Consider the following 15000-nt stretch of genomic DNA (forward strand, 5'->3'; position numbering starts at 1 on the left):
ATTGGCTAATACACTATGATATAGACAATAAAATAATACAATATTGATACAATCACTAAACAATTTAAAATTAAAATAATAATAACTATAAAATGTACGTTTAATAAAACACCTAAAAATATTTATTACTATGTGAAAAAATGAAAAAAAGTACCAAAAAATGAAAATAAAATAAAAAATAAAAACCCTCCAATACACAAAGTCCTGTTCCAATGGTAGTAACTCCAGGTTCCTGCAGCCCGTTTCAAAGGGATCACCAGTCCCTATTCATATCTAGAAAAAAGGAAAGAGAAAAAAACAGGCGCGCACCTAGTGCATTACCATAATAAAAATTGTATTAAAGGAACATAAAATCTTTCAAATGCCCACTCACAAAAGTACAGCAATCAATAGCATGCCGGAAATAGGCTCTCATGTGCCAACAGCTCGATCATCAGCGTCCGGCTCAGTCAATGACGTCGTCACGTGACCCTCCTTCGTGCAGTCGAAACCGGAAACGGAACACCTCGCATTCAGTGTTCAGCGAGAGAGGTCCCTCCGGGGAACAATGCCTTGAAAGTCCTCCGTGTAGTTGTTTTACGGCCGTGATGACACACAGGAGAGCCAAATTCTGATCGCAAGTAGCAACAATGTTCGTGGGCAAATGGTGGCCACAATCTAACCACGCCCTATGCGTTTCATCATCGATAATGACTTCTTCCCCTGACAATTTTACTCAAATGTCCACTGATCACCCACACAGCAGCTTCTCCTGCTCTCACTCACAAACTTTTCAGGGACGCCAGGGGAGCCTGCCCTGTCTAGGAAGAGAACTGTGTGTCTGTGTGTCTGTGTTCCTGATAGCTTCTCCTGCTCTACACCACAGGCATTCTATCCTGTGTGGGGGGGGGGGGGGGGGTGGGGTTAGGGGGAGAGGGAGAGAGTGTGTGCTGTGCAGTGTCCTGTGAGTGTGTGTCCTGTGAGTGTGCAGTGTGCAGTGTGCAGTGTCCTGTGAGTGTGTGCAGTGGTGCAGTGAGTGTGTGCGCAGTGAAGGTGTGTGTGCGCAGTGAGAGTGTGTGCGTGTGTGCAGTGTGCAAAAAAAAATTACATTTTTTTTTAATTTAAATTTTTTTTTTTAAACGGGAGCCACGTGAAAATTGCGTTATAATGGGTCGCGCTATAACGGGGTTTACCTGTATATATATGTGTGTGTAGCAACTAGTTGGCTTCCCCCCTTCTGCACCATGTGATGGAATCATGAGCGTGCACATCAGTGGAGTGCTTATGAATATTCATAAGCATTTCACTCACACTGAAAAAACGGGCGTTTATAAGACACCAACTTGTAATGACGTCACCAATCTTCACTGATCAATCAAAGGAGAAGGGATTGACCTGCAGTTTTGATCTTCAGTATGTAAATTGGTATTAGACACATTTAACTATAGAAGTAAAAAAACAACACTTAAAAAAAAAACGGCAGCTTGAACTGCAGCTTTAACTAATAGCTCAGGAGTTACACAGATACACAAATCTAATTACTTTTGGCCACCATTAAGATGGCTGCTGGCATTAGGTTTAAGAAGCAAAATAAAAGTTAAAAATAATAATTGCTTAAGTTGGAAGAATTATTCTACTTCAGTATGTTTAGAAGGGTAAATGGCCTTTATGCTTTGCCTAAGTTAAACAAAACACATATGCTCCCTAAAGAGTAATCAGGATTAGTCATATCAGGCTGAACTATTAACCCATTTCCGACCCATCCAACAACAAGAGTTTGTGTGTGCTGAGCACGCGTGTTCTAAGTGAAACGTCTTTGCATTTTGTCACTGAAATTGTATTTTGATTTTTATAATTTTCATTGAATGAAAGACTTTTGAAAATAAGTTTAAAAACCAAAATGTATGTGTCTTTAATTATCATAAATCAATTGCATCATCTTTTTCAACTGATACTATGGACATTTCTACAAAAAACTGCTCATCAGTCTTTAATTCATTCAAAATCATAACAATCAAAATACAATTTCACTGACAAAACACAAAGTTTCCCTTATAATGCGCGTGCTCGGCACACACCCCCTCTTATTTTTTTTTGCCTTTTTATCTTTTCCAACTCTCAAACATTTCTTTTTAGCCTAGGTTTTTGTTGAAGTTTGAACAGATTTACTTATCTAAGCCTACACATTGGGAAAGAGATGGCGCCCCTTCACCAATGATGCCAAATGAAGCAAGATTAAGAAATCTAACGTAAGACTTTTGTTCTAAATTGGTTTAAAAAAGTACAGAGTACGTTTAAAAAGTAGCAATTTATATGTAGCAAGTGTGTGACAAAACTATTGTTCACTCTACTCGGACTGATGTAGAGAACACGTCAAAACAAATGCATTGCCGCCGTCGCGTGTGCTTATAGTAAGCACGGCGCGACGGCTTGGTCGTGATCGCTGGAAGTCATCTCAATTTGATTTTTCCAGCAACCGTAGTCTGACGTTGCCGTCACGTCGCCGGCACTATAATCGTAGCCTTAATGGTGCTCTCTAGTACAGTTTTGTATTTTGTAGTTACATATACTGTGATTTATCATTGGATTAGCAGTGTTTATATACAGTACTGGATTCATTTTCTGACCTTTGAATAGAAACGGTTGCCTTTTTCAGTGGAAGCAATGCTTCTTAAAATTTTGGAGTGCTTCATTTACTGACTTTGAACAGTTAAACTGTGTTTGTCTCTAGGTATTCGGCACCCCTTTATGTGGACATTACAAAAACAGTGGTAAAGGAAGGAGATGAGCAAATTCAAACACAGCATCAGAAGACATTCATTGGGAAAATTCCAATCATGTTGCGTTCAACATACTGTTTATTGAATGGCCTGACTGATCGTGACCTTTGTGAGTTGAATGAGTGCCCCCTTGATCCAGGAGGCTATTTCATTATTAATGGATCAGAAAAGGTAACAGAAAATTATAATTGTTGTAATACTAACCCAAGGGGGGAAAAAAAACATTTCTATTTGTTCTGCAGTTTTGTAAGCCATACCTATCAGCAAAAAGTTAATAATACAGACGCGCTTCCCATACCCTCCTCGCAAGGCAACACCCAAAAGTGCTGCCAAAAATTTGCCACCTTAATATTTATCGGCAAAAACTCATTCCTACAATTTCTACCTACCAGTTACTGATGTACCTCAGTGCAGGTGAGCCAAAAAAAGGACGGTAACTACCATAGAGAGGACCCTGAAGATAAGAATATCCCAGCAGAGTAGGGCAAAATCCCAATAGCATGCACTCATTGCTCGCTGAGAATGTATTGGTGCTAGATTACCCCGTCTGTAAGAGCGTGGCTGTACCTACAGCAATAGACAAGACTGAGCTGTAAAGGCACACAAGTGATAAAGCCGAATAAATGTCCCAAATTGTAAATGTATTAATAGTTATGCATTAAAAACATGTGGACCAAAAACTAAAGATCAACCAATCATAGCTACAGAGCCATAAATATCTAGCTCGAATGACGACAGCAATAAATGGCTGTGTGAATAAAATAGCTCGTAAGGGACCAACGTGCAAAATTGTCCGGTGGAATGGGAAACGGACGGTTAAATAGCTGACCCTAAGTACATACCCCTGCACAGAAAAGGGTGATGGGAGGGGTCAATGAAAAAAAGGGGGCGAGCGGCAAGTTGATGGACTGGAAATGTACCCCAGTCTATAGACCTACGCAGGCCCCAAGTTCGATTATCAGTACAAGGGACAGATTAGTACTGCCCATAAGGGTAAAATAGCCACAGAGCAGTACTTTTATGATGTGGAATCACCTTTATATGCTCACACTGCAAATGTTGCTAGTCAGTTGTATGCAACATGCATCAGGTAGGTGAATAATTGCTGCACAGTGTGAGCAAAAGACCAGCTGTGTGACAGCAGCTGGTAACCAGGGTGTATACTATGCAATACTAATCATGGAGTAGATGACCAAATTGGCCTGTAGCAGAGAGATGGGTCTAACAGCAGTGGGGACTGACATTGCAGTATAAAGTCCCCAGAAGCACACAAAATGTAGCTTCACCCTACATACATAACCCTGCAAACGAGGGGAGAGCCAGGAAGGAGATTCCTAGTATCTAAGGCTGAGCTGTCCCTACTGACGCGGTTAAAAAAACCTGTAATATAGTAGGACGTTCAGGCATCTTGGTGCCCTGATCCAGAGACCCTGCTCGTGTTGTAGCCAGAGGATGATGCTCCATCAGCCGTGGTTGTGAATTTGAAAGGCTGAGATGCAATCTCCGGGAGCCTGCTCGTGATATCGCCGGTACGCTAGGATGCACGTGGTCGCGCGTTTGGTGACGTTATTAAGCTTGCCTTCCAAAGAGCGTTTCACTTCGTCTGAGAGGGTAAGGAGGTCTTCCACTGCGGTACCCATATTTTATAGGTGCTTGCACAGATGGAGAGGTTGGAGCTCGAGCTAAGAATTATAGTATTTACACTTCCAGTGCCAGACGAATGGTGCAGTGTGCCTAAAGAGAAGCACACCAAGGTATTACATATTGTTGCCGTGGCAAGGTACTGTAAACACCGGCCAGTCATACAATTGGTCACTATCTAATGCACAGCTGCCCAGTGATAAAGTTAAGCTATATTGCATAAAGCCGATGATAATTGTGCAGCATGTGCGGGAGCTGCTGCTGCTGAAGTAGCCCTAATAAAAACAGTTGACTGACAAATGTAAAAGAAGAGATAGATGGGGGATAGAATAATCGTTCTATAAGAAAGATGTATACAGAAATCATTCGTTAAGGCCATTAAATGTATACAAAGACTAAAAAAGCACTAATGCCAAATGAATAAAATACCCACAACGAAAACTGTATAATACAGGTGATGCTTCTTGGAGTCCATTAGACCACCGTAACAAAGAGAAAAAACATGTCCCAGAAGACAAGACTCACAGAAACTCCAAATGGGGCACTCTGAGTGGGTAAAAAAGTATAAGTTTATTAAACAAGCAATCGAAAATAGGACAAACCCGACACTATAATAAAACACTAAAAAACATTTATTGGACCGTCTTCTCCTAGACTAAAATCACAGCTAAATTCTGATATTAATAAAGAAGTGCTGTAAAGGCACCTGTGTGTGTCAATGATGAAAGGGGTGTCTATAGACAAAATTTGTACCTAAGAGAGTGCTGACATTATTAACTCTACTTACAGCAATCCCAATGTTTTGGGGGGATCACTGTAGAGGGGGATGTCTGTGCACCCAGCTGCAAGATTGTGTTCCTCATTGAAATTAAATATTGCGATATACATAAGGCACAAGCAGCAACATGATGTATGAGATAAATCCTGGTGGAACAACTGCACTATCTGAGTTGAAAATACAATGACAGGGTGTAGCCAGTACACTTAAGAAGTATCATACTATCAGTGTAGTTAAGGTTGGAGTGAATGCTTGCGTGGAACTTCAATGTTCAAATGGACCCATTGACACACAGAATAATACAGGGGTGTCTGGTAGTATAAAGTCCACAGGGCTGTTGGTGTAGGTCAGATGCTGTGAACAGTAGTTTGGAGTATGTCCCATTCGCTATAGAAACCTTTGCGATGGCTCTGAAAAGGCACCAGTAAAGTCCATGTGATCCAGGCAAAGAAATGGTAAGGCTGCAGACTCCAGGAGCAGAGTGAGCTCCCAGAAATATCCGCAATCGGCTGTATGGAACCGGAGGGTTCCAAGCTTCAGACCTTAACACAGGCTCATCCGAGGCACAGTTAGCTGCTAACGGCTGAAGCAGCTGGATGCTAAAGTAGAGGCAATGAAGGAGGCGGTCTGCGAAGACACCCAACACAGCGTTTCGCCAGGAACAGCTTTGTCAGGGGCATGTCTGGACGTCCCAAATCGATCGACTTTATATGCTGAACATATGACGTCACACTCAAGGTAGGTGTACAGTGGAGCATTGAGGAAGACACATAGAAGAGGGAAATACTCCTCAGAAAGCAAAAAAGCAAGAGCTTATACAAGTAGTCAAGAGAAAGTTAAAAACAGAGAGCAGAGCATCACAGGCAGATCACCATATCCATTATATTTCAGTGTCTAAGACACTGTGTTTCCTACTTGCGTAGTTTAAACATTATATAAATGATGAAACGCTTAAATCCTTGTTAAGCCCTTTGGTGCAACACAGTCTAGGTTAAATATTGATCTGCACTTATGACGTAGCAATTCTGCCTCTAGATTGTCTCCTCTATTCCCTAAAGAGACTCTATCCCCCAAGCCAAAAATCCCTTAGTGGAACCTGCATGTTTAAAATGAAAATGCCTAGTAACGCTTGTAAGTTTTTATGCCTTTGCCAAATTCCTACTAGCGCTGCGTATGTTGCATGCATATTCCAAGAACCGCACCGTTGGTTCTCTGGAGGTAATCCCTACATAGAGTAGATGGCATGGGCATGATAATACATAGATTACTCCCCTGGTATTACAGTTGAAAAAGATCATAACCTTTAATACTCGTGCCACTGCTGTTGCAAAAATGTTTTCTGTTTAGAGATAAACCCACATTATTTGCATTTGCCACATGGGTATGTCCCTTTTGGGCAGGTTTTTCACAGCCACACAGTCTTGTTAAAGTGCCTATGCACTAATTGGTCTCAGAGGTTTGTGGCCCTACGTACGGTCATCTGCATCCTGGGCCCAATCACATTAACCAGACTTTGCTCGCTCTGTAAAATTTCCAAGTGGCGGTGAATAACAGCTCTAAGTTCTTCCCAGTGTCGATTATAGGTGGAAATATATCGAACTGGTGCGAGAGCACAGATATTTGGTGTTTTTTAACTTTAGGAATCAGCCAACTCTATGTTGCGATGGTTGACCCTATAGAGAGCTCTCTTAAAGCACCTATTACTGTATACTCTCTCTTGAAATAAAAGTTCCAGCTCCCTAGCCCTGTCATTGAAAACAGCTGAATAGTTATGTTTGAGGCTAGGCTGTCTCATGCATGAATGCAATACTATAATATATGTGTTTGCAACTGGAAGGATTAATAACAGTGGCAAAAGATCCTATTTATAACATCACCAATCTCAGCAACTATATAACATAGTTGCTGAGATTGGTGGTGATATAAATAGGATCTTTTGCCACTGTTATTAATCCTTCCAGTTGCAAACACATATATTGTAGTATTGCATTCATGCATGAGACAGCCTAGCATAGGGTAGGCAATATCCCATACTTCCTTTAAGTGCTTTTATGACGATCCTATTCCACCATAGTAAATATATTATTCACTTTGTTCATTGATGTTACATTTATGTTAATAACATTTTTATTATTTTTTTCTTAAACTTAGTGGAGTCTCCTAGAGCTATCCATAGCTCTTATAGTCAAGATTGTGCATTGATTTGAGTATAGCACTTTGAGCTATTATAGCCCATCATATAGTTCTACAGGCATGAGTGCAAACTAAGAGGGACTTTTTGTGACACCAAGCAGGGATTCACACAGTTGTTGTACATATAAGTTCCCATTCCCTCATGCGTCGCCATTATTTTTACATACTTGCCACTGAATTGGGTTGAGCAACAGCTTTCTTTGTTTTGTTTGCCTCACATGTCCTTAGTAATTTTAATTTGTCGATCGAGGAAGGAGACTGATGTGTCAGATCTTGTGTTAAATGTATGTTAAGTAGGTTACAGTTTAGTGTCTCAATGAATTTAGTACATTCGATTTACGTCTCCCTCCCACAAGAAGACGACGTCGGCTATATTTAATACAGAGGGGGATGTGCCTGGTAAATCGATTCAGATCATCAGTGAAGACTCGCTCCCCACCATCCCAAAAAAAGGTTTGCATACGATGGGGCGCTTTTAGCCTCCCATCGCTGTACCCCTAGTTTGGACATATTTGCTGTTAAACACAATAATTGTGGGATAAAATGAACGTGAGAGAGAATAACCAAGTCACATATTTCCTTTGTATCTGTATTTTGCATACTTAAAAAGTATTCAACTGCTGCAATGCCGTCCTTATGGTCTATATTAGATTACGACTCCACATCACAGGTAACGTCTCTTTCTGAACCACAATATCCTGAATTTTTAAGAGGACATCCGATGTGTCTGAGCAAGACTCCTTAAAACTACTGAAAGATCTCAAGGATGTAGTTTTGCAGTCATCTGGCTCACTGAGATGTATCTTCATGAAGCAAATCGTCAACTTTTACATTCATTGAATTAATTACAAAAGAATATTCCTTGATCCAACTGATATATTCAAAATTCTAGTTGATTAATTTATCTCCGGAGCCCTTGACAATGGCAACATCACAACCAAAGAATCCAAGTTCTTATGAGTTGGACATCCTAGGATTCCAACTATGTATTTTCTCCCAAAAGTCAATAAGGATCTAAAGTGCCCATGGTCGGCCCATAGTATCAGAAATAGGGGGGCCCTATGTGAGAATATCTGTATGTTTTTTTTTTAAATTTTTGATTTATGCATTCCTTCAACCTCATGTAGTAAGTCTACCATCTTTTGTGAGGGGCACATCAGATGTCCTCTTGAAAATTCAGGACATTGTGGTTCAGAAAGGGACATATCTTGTAACCTGTGATGTGGAGTCGTTGTACTCTAATATAGACTATAAGCAGTGGAATACTTTTTAGATATGCAAAATACAGATACAAAGGAAATATGTGACTTGGTTATTCTCTCTCACATTTATTTTATTCCACAATTATTGTGTGTTTAACAGCAAATATGTCTAAACTAGGGGTACAGCGATGGGGGCTAAATGCGGCCCAACGTATGCTAACTTTTTTGGGGGATGGTTGACGAGGGAGTGAGTCTTTACTGATCTGAATCGATTTTATCAGTCACATTCCCCTCTGGATTAGATCTTGCCGACGTCGTCTTCCTATGGGAGGGAGACGTCGTCGAATGTACTAAATTCATTGAGACACTTAACTGTAACCTACTTAACATTTAACACGAGATCTCTGACACATCAGTCTCCTTCCTAGATCCACAAATTACAATTACTAAGGACCTGAGAGTTGAGATTGATCTTTTCAGAAAGAGTGCGGCCACAAATAGTCTTCTGCTTTTTAACAGCTGCAATGCGATCTCTAAAGTGGGGTATACATGTTGGCCAACTATTTTGCCTCAAGCATAACTGTTCAGCGGTTTTCAGTGACAGGTCTAGGGTGCTGGAACTTTTATTTCAAGAGAGAGGTTACAGTAATGGGTGATTTAAGAGAGCTCTGTATAGGGTCAACCATCTCAACACAGAGAGAGTTGGCTGATTCCTAAAGTTAAAATACCTAATATCTGTGCTCCCGCACCAGTTGGATTTATTTCCACCTATATTCGACATTGGGAAGAACTTAGAGCTGTTATTCAACGCCAATGGAGGATTTTACAGAGCGAGCAAAGTCTGGTTAATGTGATTGGGCCCAGGATGCAGATGACCGTACGTAGGGCCACAAACCTTTGAGACCAATTAGTGCATAGGCACTTTAACAAGATACTGTGCCTGTGAAAAACCCGTACAAAGGGACATACCCATGTGGCAAATGCAAATATTGTGGGTTTATCTCTAAACAGAAAACATTTTGCAACAGCAGTGGCACGAGTATTTAAGGTTAGGATTTTTTTTCAACTGTAATACCAGGGGAGTAATCTATGTATTATCATGCCCATGCCATCTACTCTATGTAGGGATTACCTCCAGAGAACTAAAGGTGCGGGTCTTGGAACACGCATGCAACATACGCAGCGCTAGTAGGGATTTGGCAAAGGCATAAAAACTTAATAGCGTTACTAGGCATTTTCATTTTAAACATGCAGGTTCCACTAAGGGATTTTTGGTTTGGGGGATAGAGTCTCTTTAGGGAATAGAGGAGACAATCTAGAGGCAGAATTGCTACGTCAAAAGTGCAGATCAATATTTAACCTAGACTGTGTTGCACCCAAAGGGCTTAACGAGGATTTAAGCTTTTAATCATTTATTTAATGTTTACGCATGTAGGAAACACAGTGTCTTAGACACTGAAATATAATGGATATGGTGATCTGCTTGTGATTCTCTGCTCTGTTTTTAACTTTCTCTTGACTCTACTTGTATACTCTTGCTTTTTAAAAAAAAAAAAATTTAAACGCCACACCAGTAGGGACAATTGAGCCTTGGCTACTAGGGATCTACCTCCTGTCTTCCCCCTCCCTTACCCTGTTTTGTAGGGTTATGTATGCAGGGCGAGGCTACATTTTGGGTGCTTCTGGGGGGGGGCTTTACACTGCGATGTCTGCATTCACTTCTGTTAGATCCATCTCTACCACAGGCAATTTGATTATCTACTCCATGGTTAGTATTGTATAGCATAAACCCTGGGTACCACCTGCTGTCACAGCTGGTCTTTTTCTCACTTTGTGTAGCAATTATTCACCTACCTGATGCATGTTACATGTTGCATACAACTGACTAGCAACATTTGCAGTGTGAGCATGTAAGGAGATTCCACACCATAAAAGTACTGCTATGTAGCTATTTTACCCTTATGGGCAGTATCTATCTATCTATCTATCTATCTATCTATCTATCTATCTATCTATCTATCTCTATATATTTTTCAAACCGTCGTATTTCTGTCTGTCTGTTCTGTCCCTAGGGGAAATCGCATTGGACCTTTGGCCCGTCACTCCGCCTCAGGCCAATGAGATGGCTCCCTTGGCCTGCCCGCCCCCGCCCCCCGCACACCTCTCATTGGCTTGAGGCGGAGTGACGGGCCAAAGGTCACACACACACACACACACCTTCCCCCCCCCCCGCCCCCCCTGTGTCCCTTCCCGCATTGCCTCCAAGCTCACACCCCGGCCGCTACAGTCAGCGGGGGAGCGGAGCGAGCGCCCGGGACATAGCGGGGGAGCGGCCACAACACGCTGCCTCCCGCCTCAGATCCACGTGGGAGCGGCCGGACAGGTGAGTGAGCGGGCGGGCGAGTGAGTGAGCGGGCGGACGGGTGAGTGAGCGGCCGGATAGGTGAGTGAGCGGACGGGTGAGGGAGCGGCCGACGCATGCACGCGCCCCACAACAGGCGGAACGTTTCTCAGACGGAAGATTTTTATGGGGGGAGGGCGGACGGAAGGTTTCGGGGGGGGGGGGGAGACAGACGGAAGGTATTGAGGGGGGGGCAAACGGAAGGTTTCGGGGGGGACACAGACGGAAGGTTTGGGGGGGGGGCAGTCGACCGGCAGACACTGGGGGAAGGGGGAGCAAGCGGCCACATGATACATTAATTGTCACTTACCTCCCCCCCTCACCTCCCGCACCCACCCCACTTCCCTTCCTCCCCCCCTCCCCCTCCCCTCCCCCTCCCCTCCCCCTTCACCTCCCGTCACCCCTCCCGTCACCCCCCCTTCACCTCCCGTCACCCCCCCTTCACCTCCCGTCACCCCCCCCCCCCCTTCACCTCCCGTCACCCCCCCCCCTTCACCTCCCGTCACCCCCCCTTCACCTCCCGACACCGCCCCTCCACCTCCCCGCCACCCCCCCCCTCAACACCCCTCACCCCCCTTCACCTCCCCTCACCCCTCCACCCCTCAACACCCCTCAACCTCCACCCCCCCTTCACCCTCCTTCCACCCCTCCTTCAACTCCCCCTCCACTCCCCCTCCACCCCCCCCTTCGACTCCCCCCTTCCCACCTCCCTCCCCCCACCTCCCTCCCCACCACCTCCCCACCACCTCCCCCCTTCCCACCACCTCCCCCCACTTCCCCCCTTCCCACCTCCCCTCTTCCCACCTACCCCCTTTGCCCCCCCTCTGCCCCCCCATTGCCTCCTCCTGCCCCCCCTTTGCCTCCCCCCGCCCCCCCTTTGCCTCCCCCCGCCCCCCCTTTGCCTCCCCCCGCCCCCCTTTGCCTCCCCCGCCCCCCCATTGCCTCCCCCCGCCCCCCCTTCACCTCCCCCCTTCCCACCACCTCCCCCCTTCCCACCACCTCCCCCGTTCCCCCCTGGGGAGACGAGATGAGATCATGATGGGGGGCCAGGATGAGATGAGGATGATTGGGTGGGAGGGGGAATAAGATGATGATATGGGTCGGGCCCTCCCTACGCATTCACTGCCTACGCATTCACTGCCCTCCCTCTGCATCAACTGCCCCCCCCCCCCCCTCCGCAACCTCCGGGCCTGACAGGACTCCATCCCCAAGGTAAGTCTGAATTTGATATGTATTGGGGTGGTGGGTGTATTGTTTTTATTTTTTATACGTATTCGTGGGGGTATTTGTCATATGTATTCAGGGGCGTGGGGGTATTTGCTATATGTATATTGGGGCATTTGTTACATGTATGTGGGGGGGTGGTGGGGTTGCATCTTTAACCATTATGTATAGTATTTTTGGACAAGCCACATGGCAACTCTAATAATGGGTGATCTTCCCTTCGTCTTTTTTGCTTTTAGTCCTTTTTAATTTATTCGCTAATAGTTTATCAGCTTTGTTACCCTTTTCATAGAGTTGCCTTGTCCATGTTAAAGCCTTCTCTACCTTTTCCATTTGTATGTTTCTGAGCTCTTCCCTCAATGTAGTTAGTTTCCTCTATCTTTTTATTGGGATTTGCCTTGTGGGCCTTCTTTAGCTTGGAGATCCCTTCTGTTAACACACTTATGGCTTTTGTCTTTTCTCTTTTCTTATGGGTCGCTATAGCTATGTATGTCCATCTTATATGGGCTTTATGTGCTTCCCACAGCAAAATTTCCGACTCTATGCTTACCACATTATTGGTGAAATAGTGTTTCAAGGAGTCTGCAATTTTTAAGTAGGGAGATAAGTCTCCAAATGAAGCACTTTGGGGACAATAGGGAGGTTTTAATTTGAATCTCTATGGGGGCATGGTCCGACCATGTTATGGGGCCCATGTCTGTTTTCAGAATTGCCTGTTTAGTTTTGGGCTAATGAAAAAATAGTCTAGCCTGGAATATGAGTTTTGTGGAGTCGAATAGAATGTGTAATCTTTAGTTCGGGTTAGTCCATTTTTTTAATATGGACATAGGCATGCACATGGCCATAACGTAGCATTGTATTGCTGGTATACTATTTATTGTGCACCTATAGGAACATAGCTTATTGATTACATTCTCATACCCTAGTAGCTTTAGCACAGTACCTGGTGGTTGAGCCCATTCATTAATATGGGCGTAGGCATACTCAATTAGCCACACCACCTTGTAGGTACCTTTATGCTACTTACCCACTGCTATATCTGACTGTCAGTAATCGTGATACTCTCTTCTTGCAGTGGCAGTCTCTGCACATTACAACCTTGTTACTCTACCAGCATACAAACGCAATTGGACAGTGTACTCACAGGTAGCCCAATATAACTAGTGACTACTTTTGTACACAGATAGTCCTATACCTTACTTCTGTCCTATCCCTGCTGTGTTAAGATACACCTCGCCAGGGACAGCTGCACACCAGCTCCCTCGGGAACATTGATTTAATTCATTTGATTTAGCTCAATTGTTCCTATCATATATAATCCGGAGTGCCTTAAGTACTCGACATTGGATTTAATGTGTGTCCAATCTTTGGATTTTTAACCCCATTATTTTACACTGATGATCATTAAAAGTTTCTTTTAAAATACTCATTAAACATTCTATTAGGGTATCGAGTGCTATAACAGGGTTCTTGTTCTCTGCACTTACCTGTTTTCAGAATTGTCTGTTTAGTTTTGGGCTAATGAAAAAATAGTCTAGCCTGGAATGAGTTTTGTGGAGCCGGATAGAATGTGTAATCTTTCTGGTTCTAGATCTCCATGTGCCTATTACTGGGAAGCCTTCTATCATGCCTCTAAATTTCGTACCACTGCTGTGCGTGCTTTGTCCCTGTATATTTTTGGATCTATCTAGTTTGTTGTTCATTGTCATGTTGAAGTCTTCCCCCATAATCACTGAATCGCCTACTCAATTTTTCAGTTCCTTCAGAATTGATTCCAAGAAGTCCACCTGGTGGTCATTTGGTGCATACTGTAGATGTTAACCAAAGTAATTTCTAGCCCCTCTGTACCACCAGGAACCTTCCCTCTTTGTCCCTTCTCACTTCTTTCTCTACGAAGGGCACCCTGTTCTTAATGAAAATTGCCACCCCCTTTTCTTAGTGATGCCCGAGGCGTAATAGGCCCTGTGATATATATATATATATATATATATATATATATATATATATATATATATATATATATATATATATATATATATATACACTGAGTTAAGTTATGGTGAGTAAAAAAAGTGACGAAAACCCTCCACAGGAAAGCAAATATGCAAATATAACTGTATGCTCATCTGCATGTCTTAGGCAGGTCTGCAACCCCGCCTTTCCCCATTATCACCCAGCATACAGCACTTCCACTGCAGCAAGGGATTCTGGGAAATGACATGCAAATGAGCACACAGTGTCACTTTTTGCCTCAATAACCATTTTTAACATGGTTCCCTATAGGCTTAAGCTTGCTGCATGGTCACAGCTTTGAGCACAGCCAGGGTTAAGGTGCATACCCAGAAAACCACCCACAGACAGCCGTTTCGACCTTGATGGGTCTCATCAGTGTGGGGTTGATTTTACTGGGAATGCAAGAGAGGCTATGGGATAGGCTAAACCATAATACTGAGTTAAGTTATGGTGAGTAAAAAAGTGACAAAAATCCTCCACAGGAAAGCAAATATGCAAATATAACTGTATGCTCATCTGCATGTCTTAGGCAGGTCTGCAACCCCGCCTTTCCCCATTATCACCCAGCATACAGCACTTCCACTGCAGCAAGGGATTCTGGGAAATGACACGCAAATGAGCACACAGTGTCACTTTTTGCCTCAATAACCATTTTTAACATGGTTCCCTATAGGCTTAAGCTTGCTGCATGGTCACAGCTTTGAGCACAGCCAGGGTTAAGTTTGCATGTCATTTCCCAGAATCCCTTGCTGCAGTGGAAGTGCTGTATGCTGGGTGATAATGGGGAAA

General features: G+C 43.5%; 1 protein-coding gene across 4 annotated transcripts in view; it reads left to right on the forward strand.

Moving 5' to 3' along the window:
• POLR2B (RNA polymerase II subunit B) overlaps nt 1-15000 on the forward strand; it is a 299158-nt gene that overhangs the window by 93936 nt on the left and 190222 nt on the right. For all 4 annotated transcript variants that reach the window (XM_075603624.1, XM_075603633.1, XM_075603642.1 and 1 more), the window contains exons 4-5: nt 2116-2228; nt 2711-2930. In XM_075603624.1, coding sequence (XP_075459739.1) covers nt 2116-2228; nt 2711-2930 — 333 coding nt within the window. The remainder of the gene's footprint in view (nt 1-2115; nt 2229-2710; nt 2931-15000) is intronic.

This window comes from Ascaphus truei, chromosome 1, assembly GCF_040206685.1.
Source record: "Ascaphus truei isolate aAscTru1 chromosome 1, aAscTru1.hap1, whole genome shotgun sequence".
Taxonomy (NCBI): domain Eukaryota; kingdom Metazoa; phylum Chordata; class Amphibia; order Anura; family Ascaphidae; genus Ascaphus; species Ascaphus truei.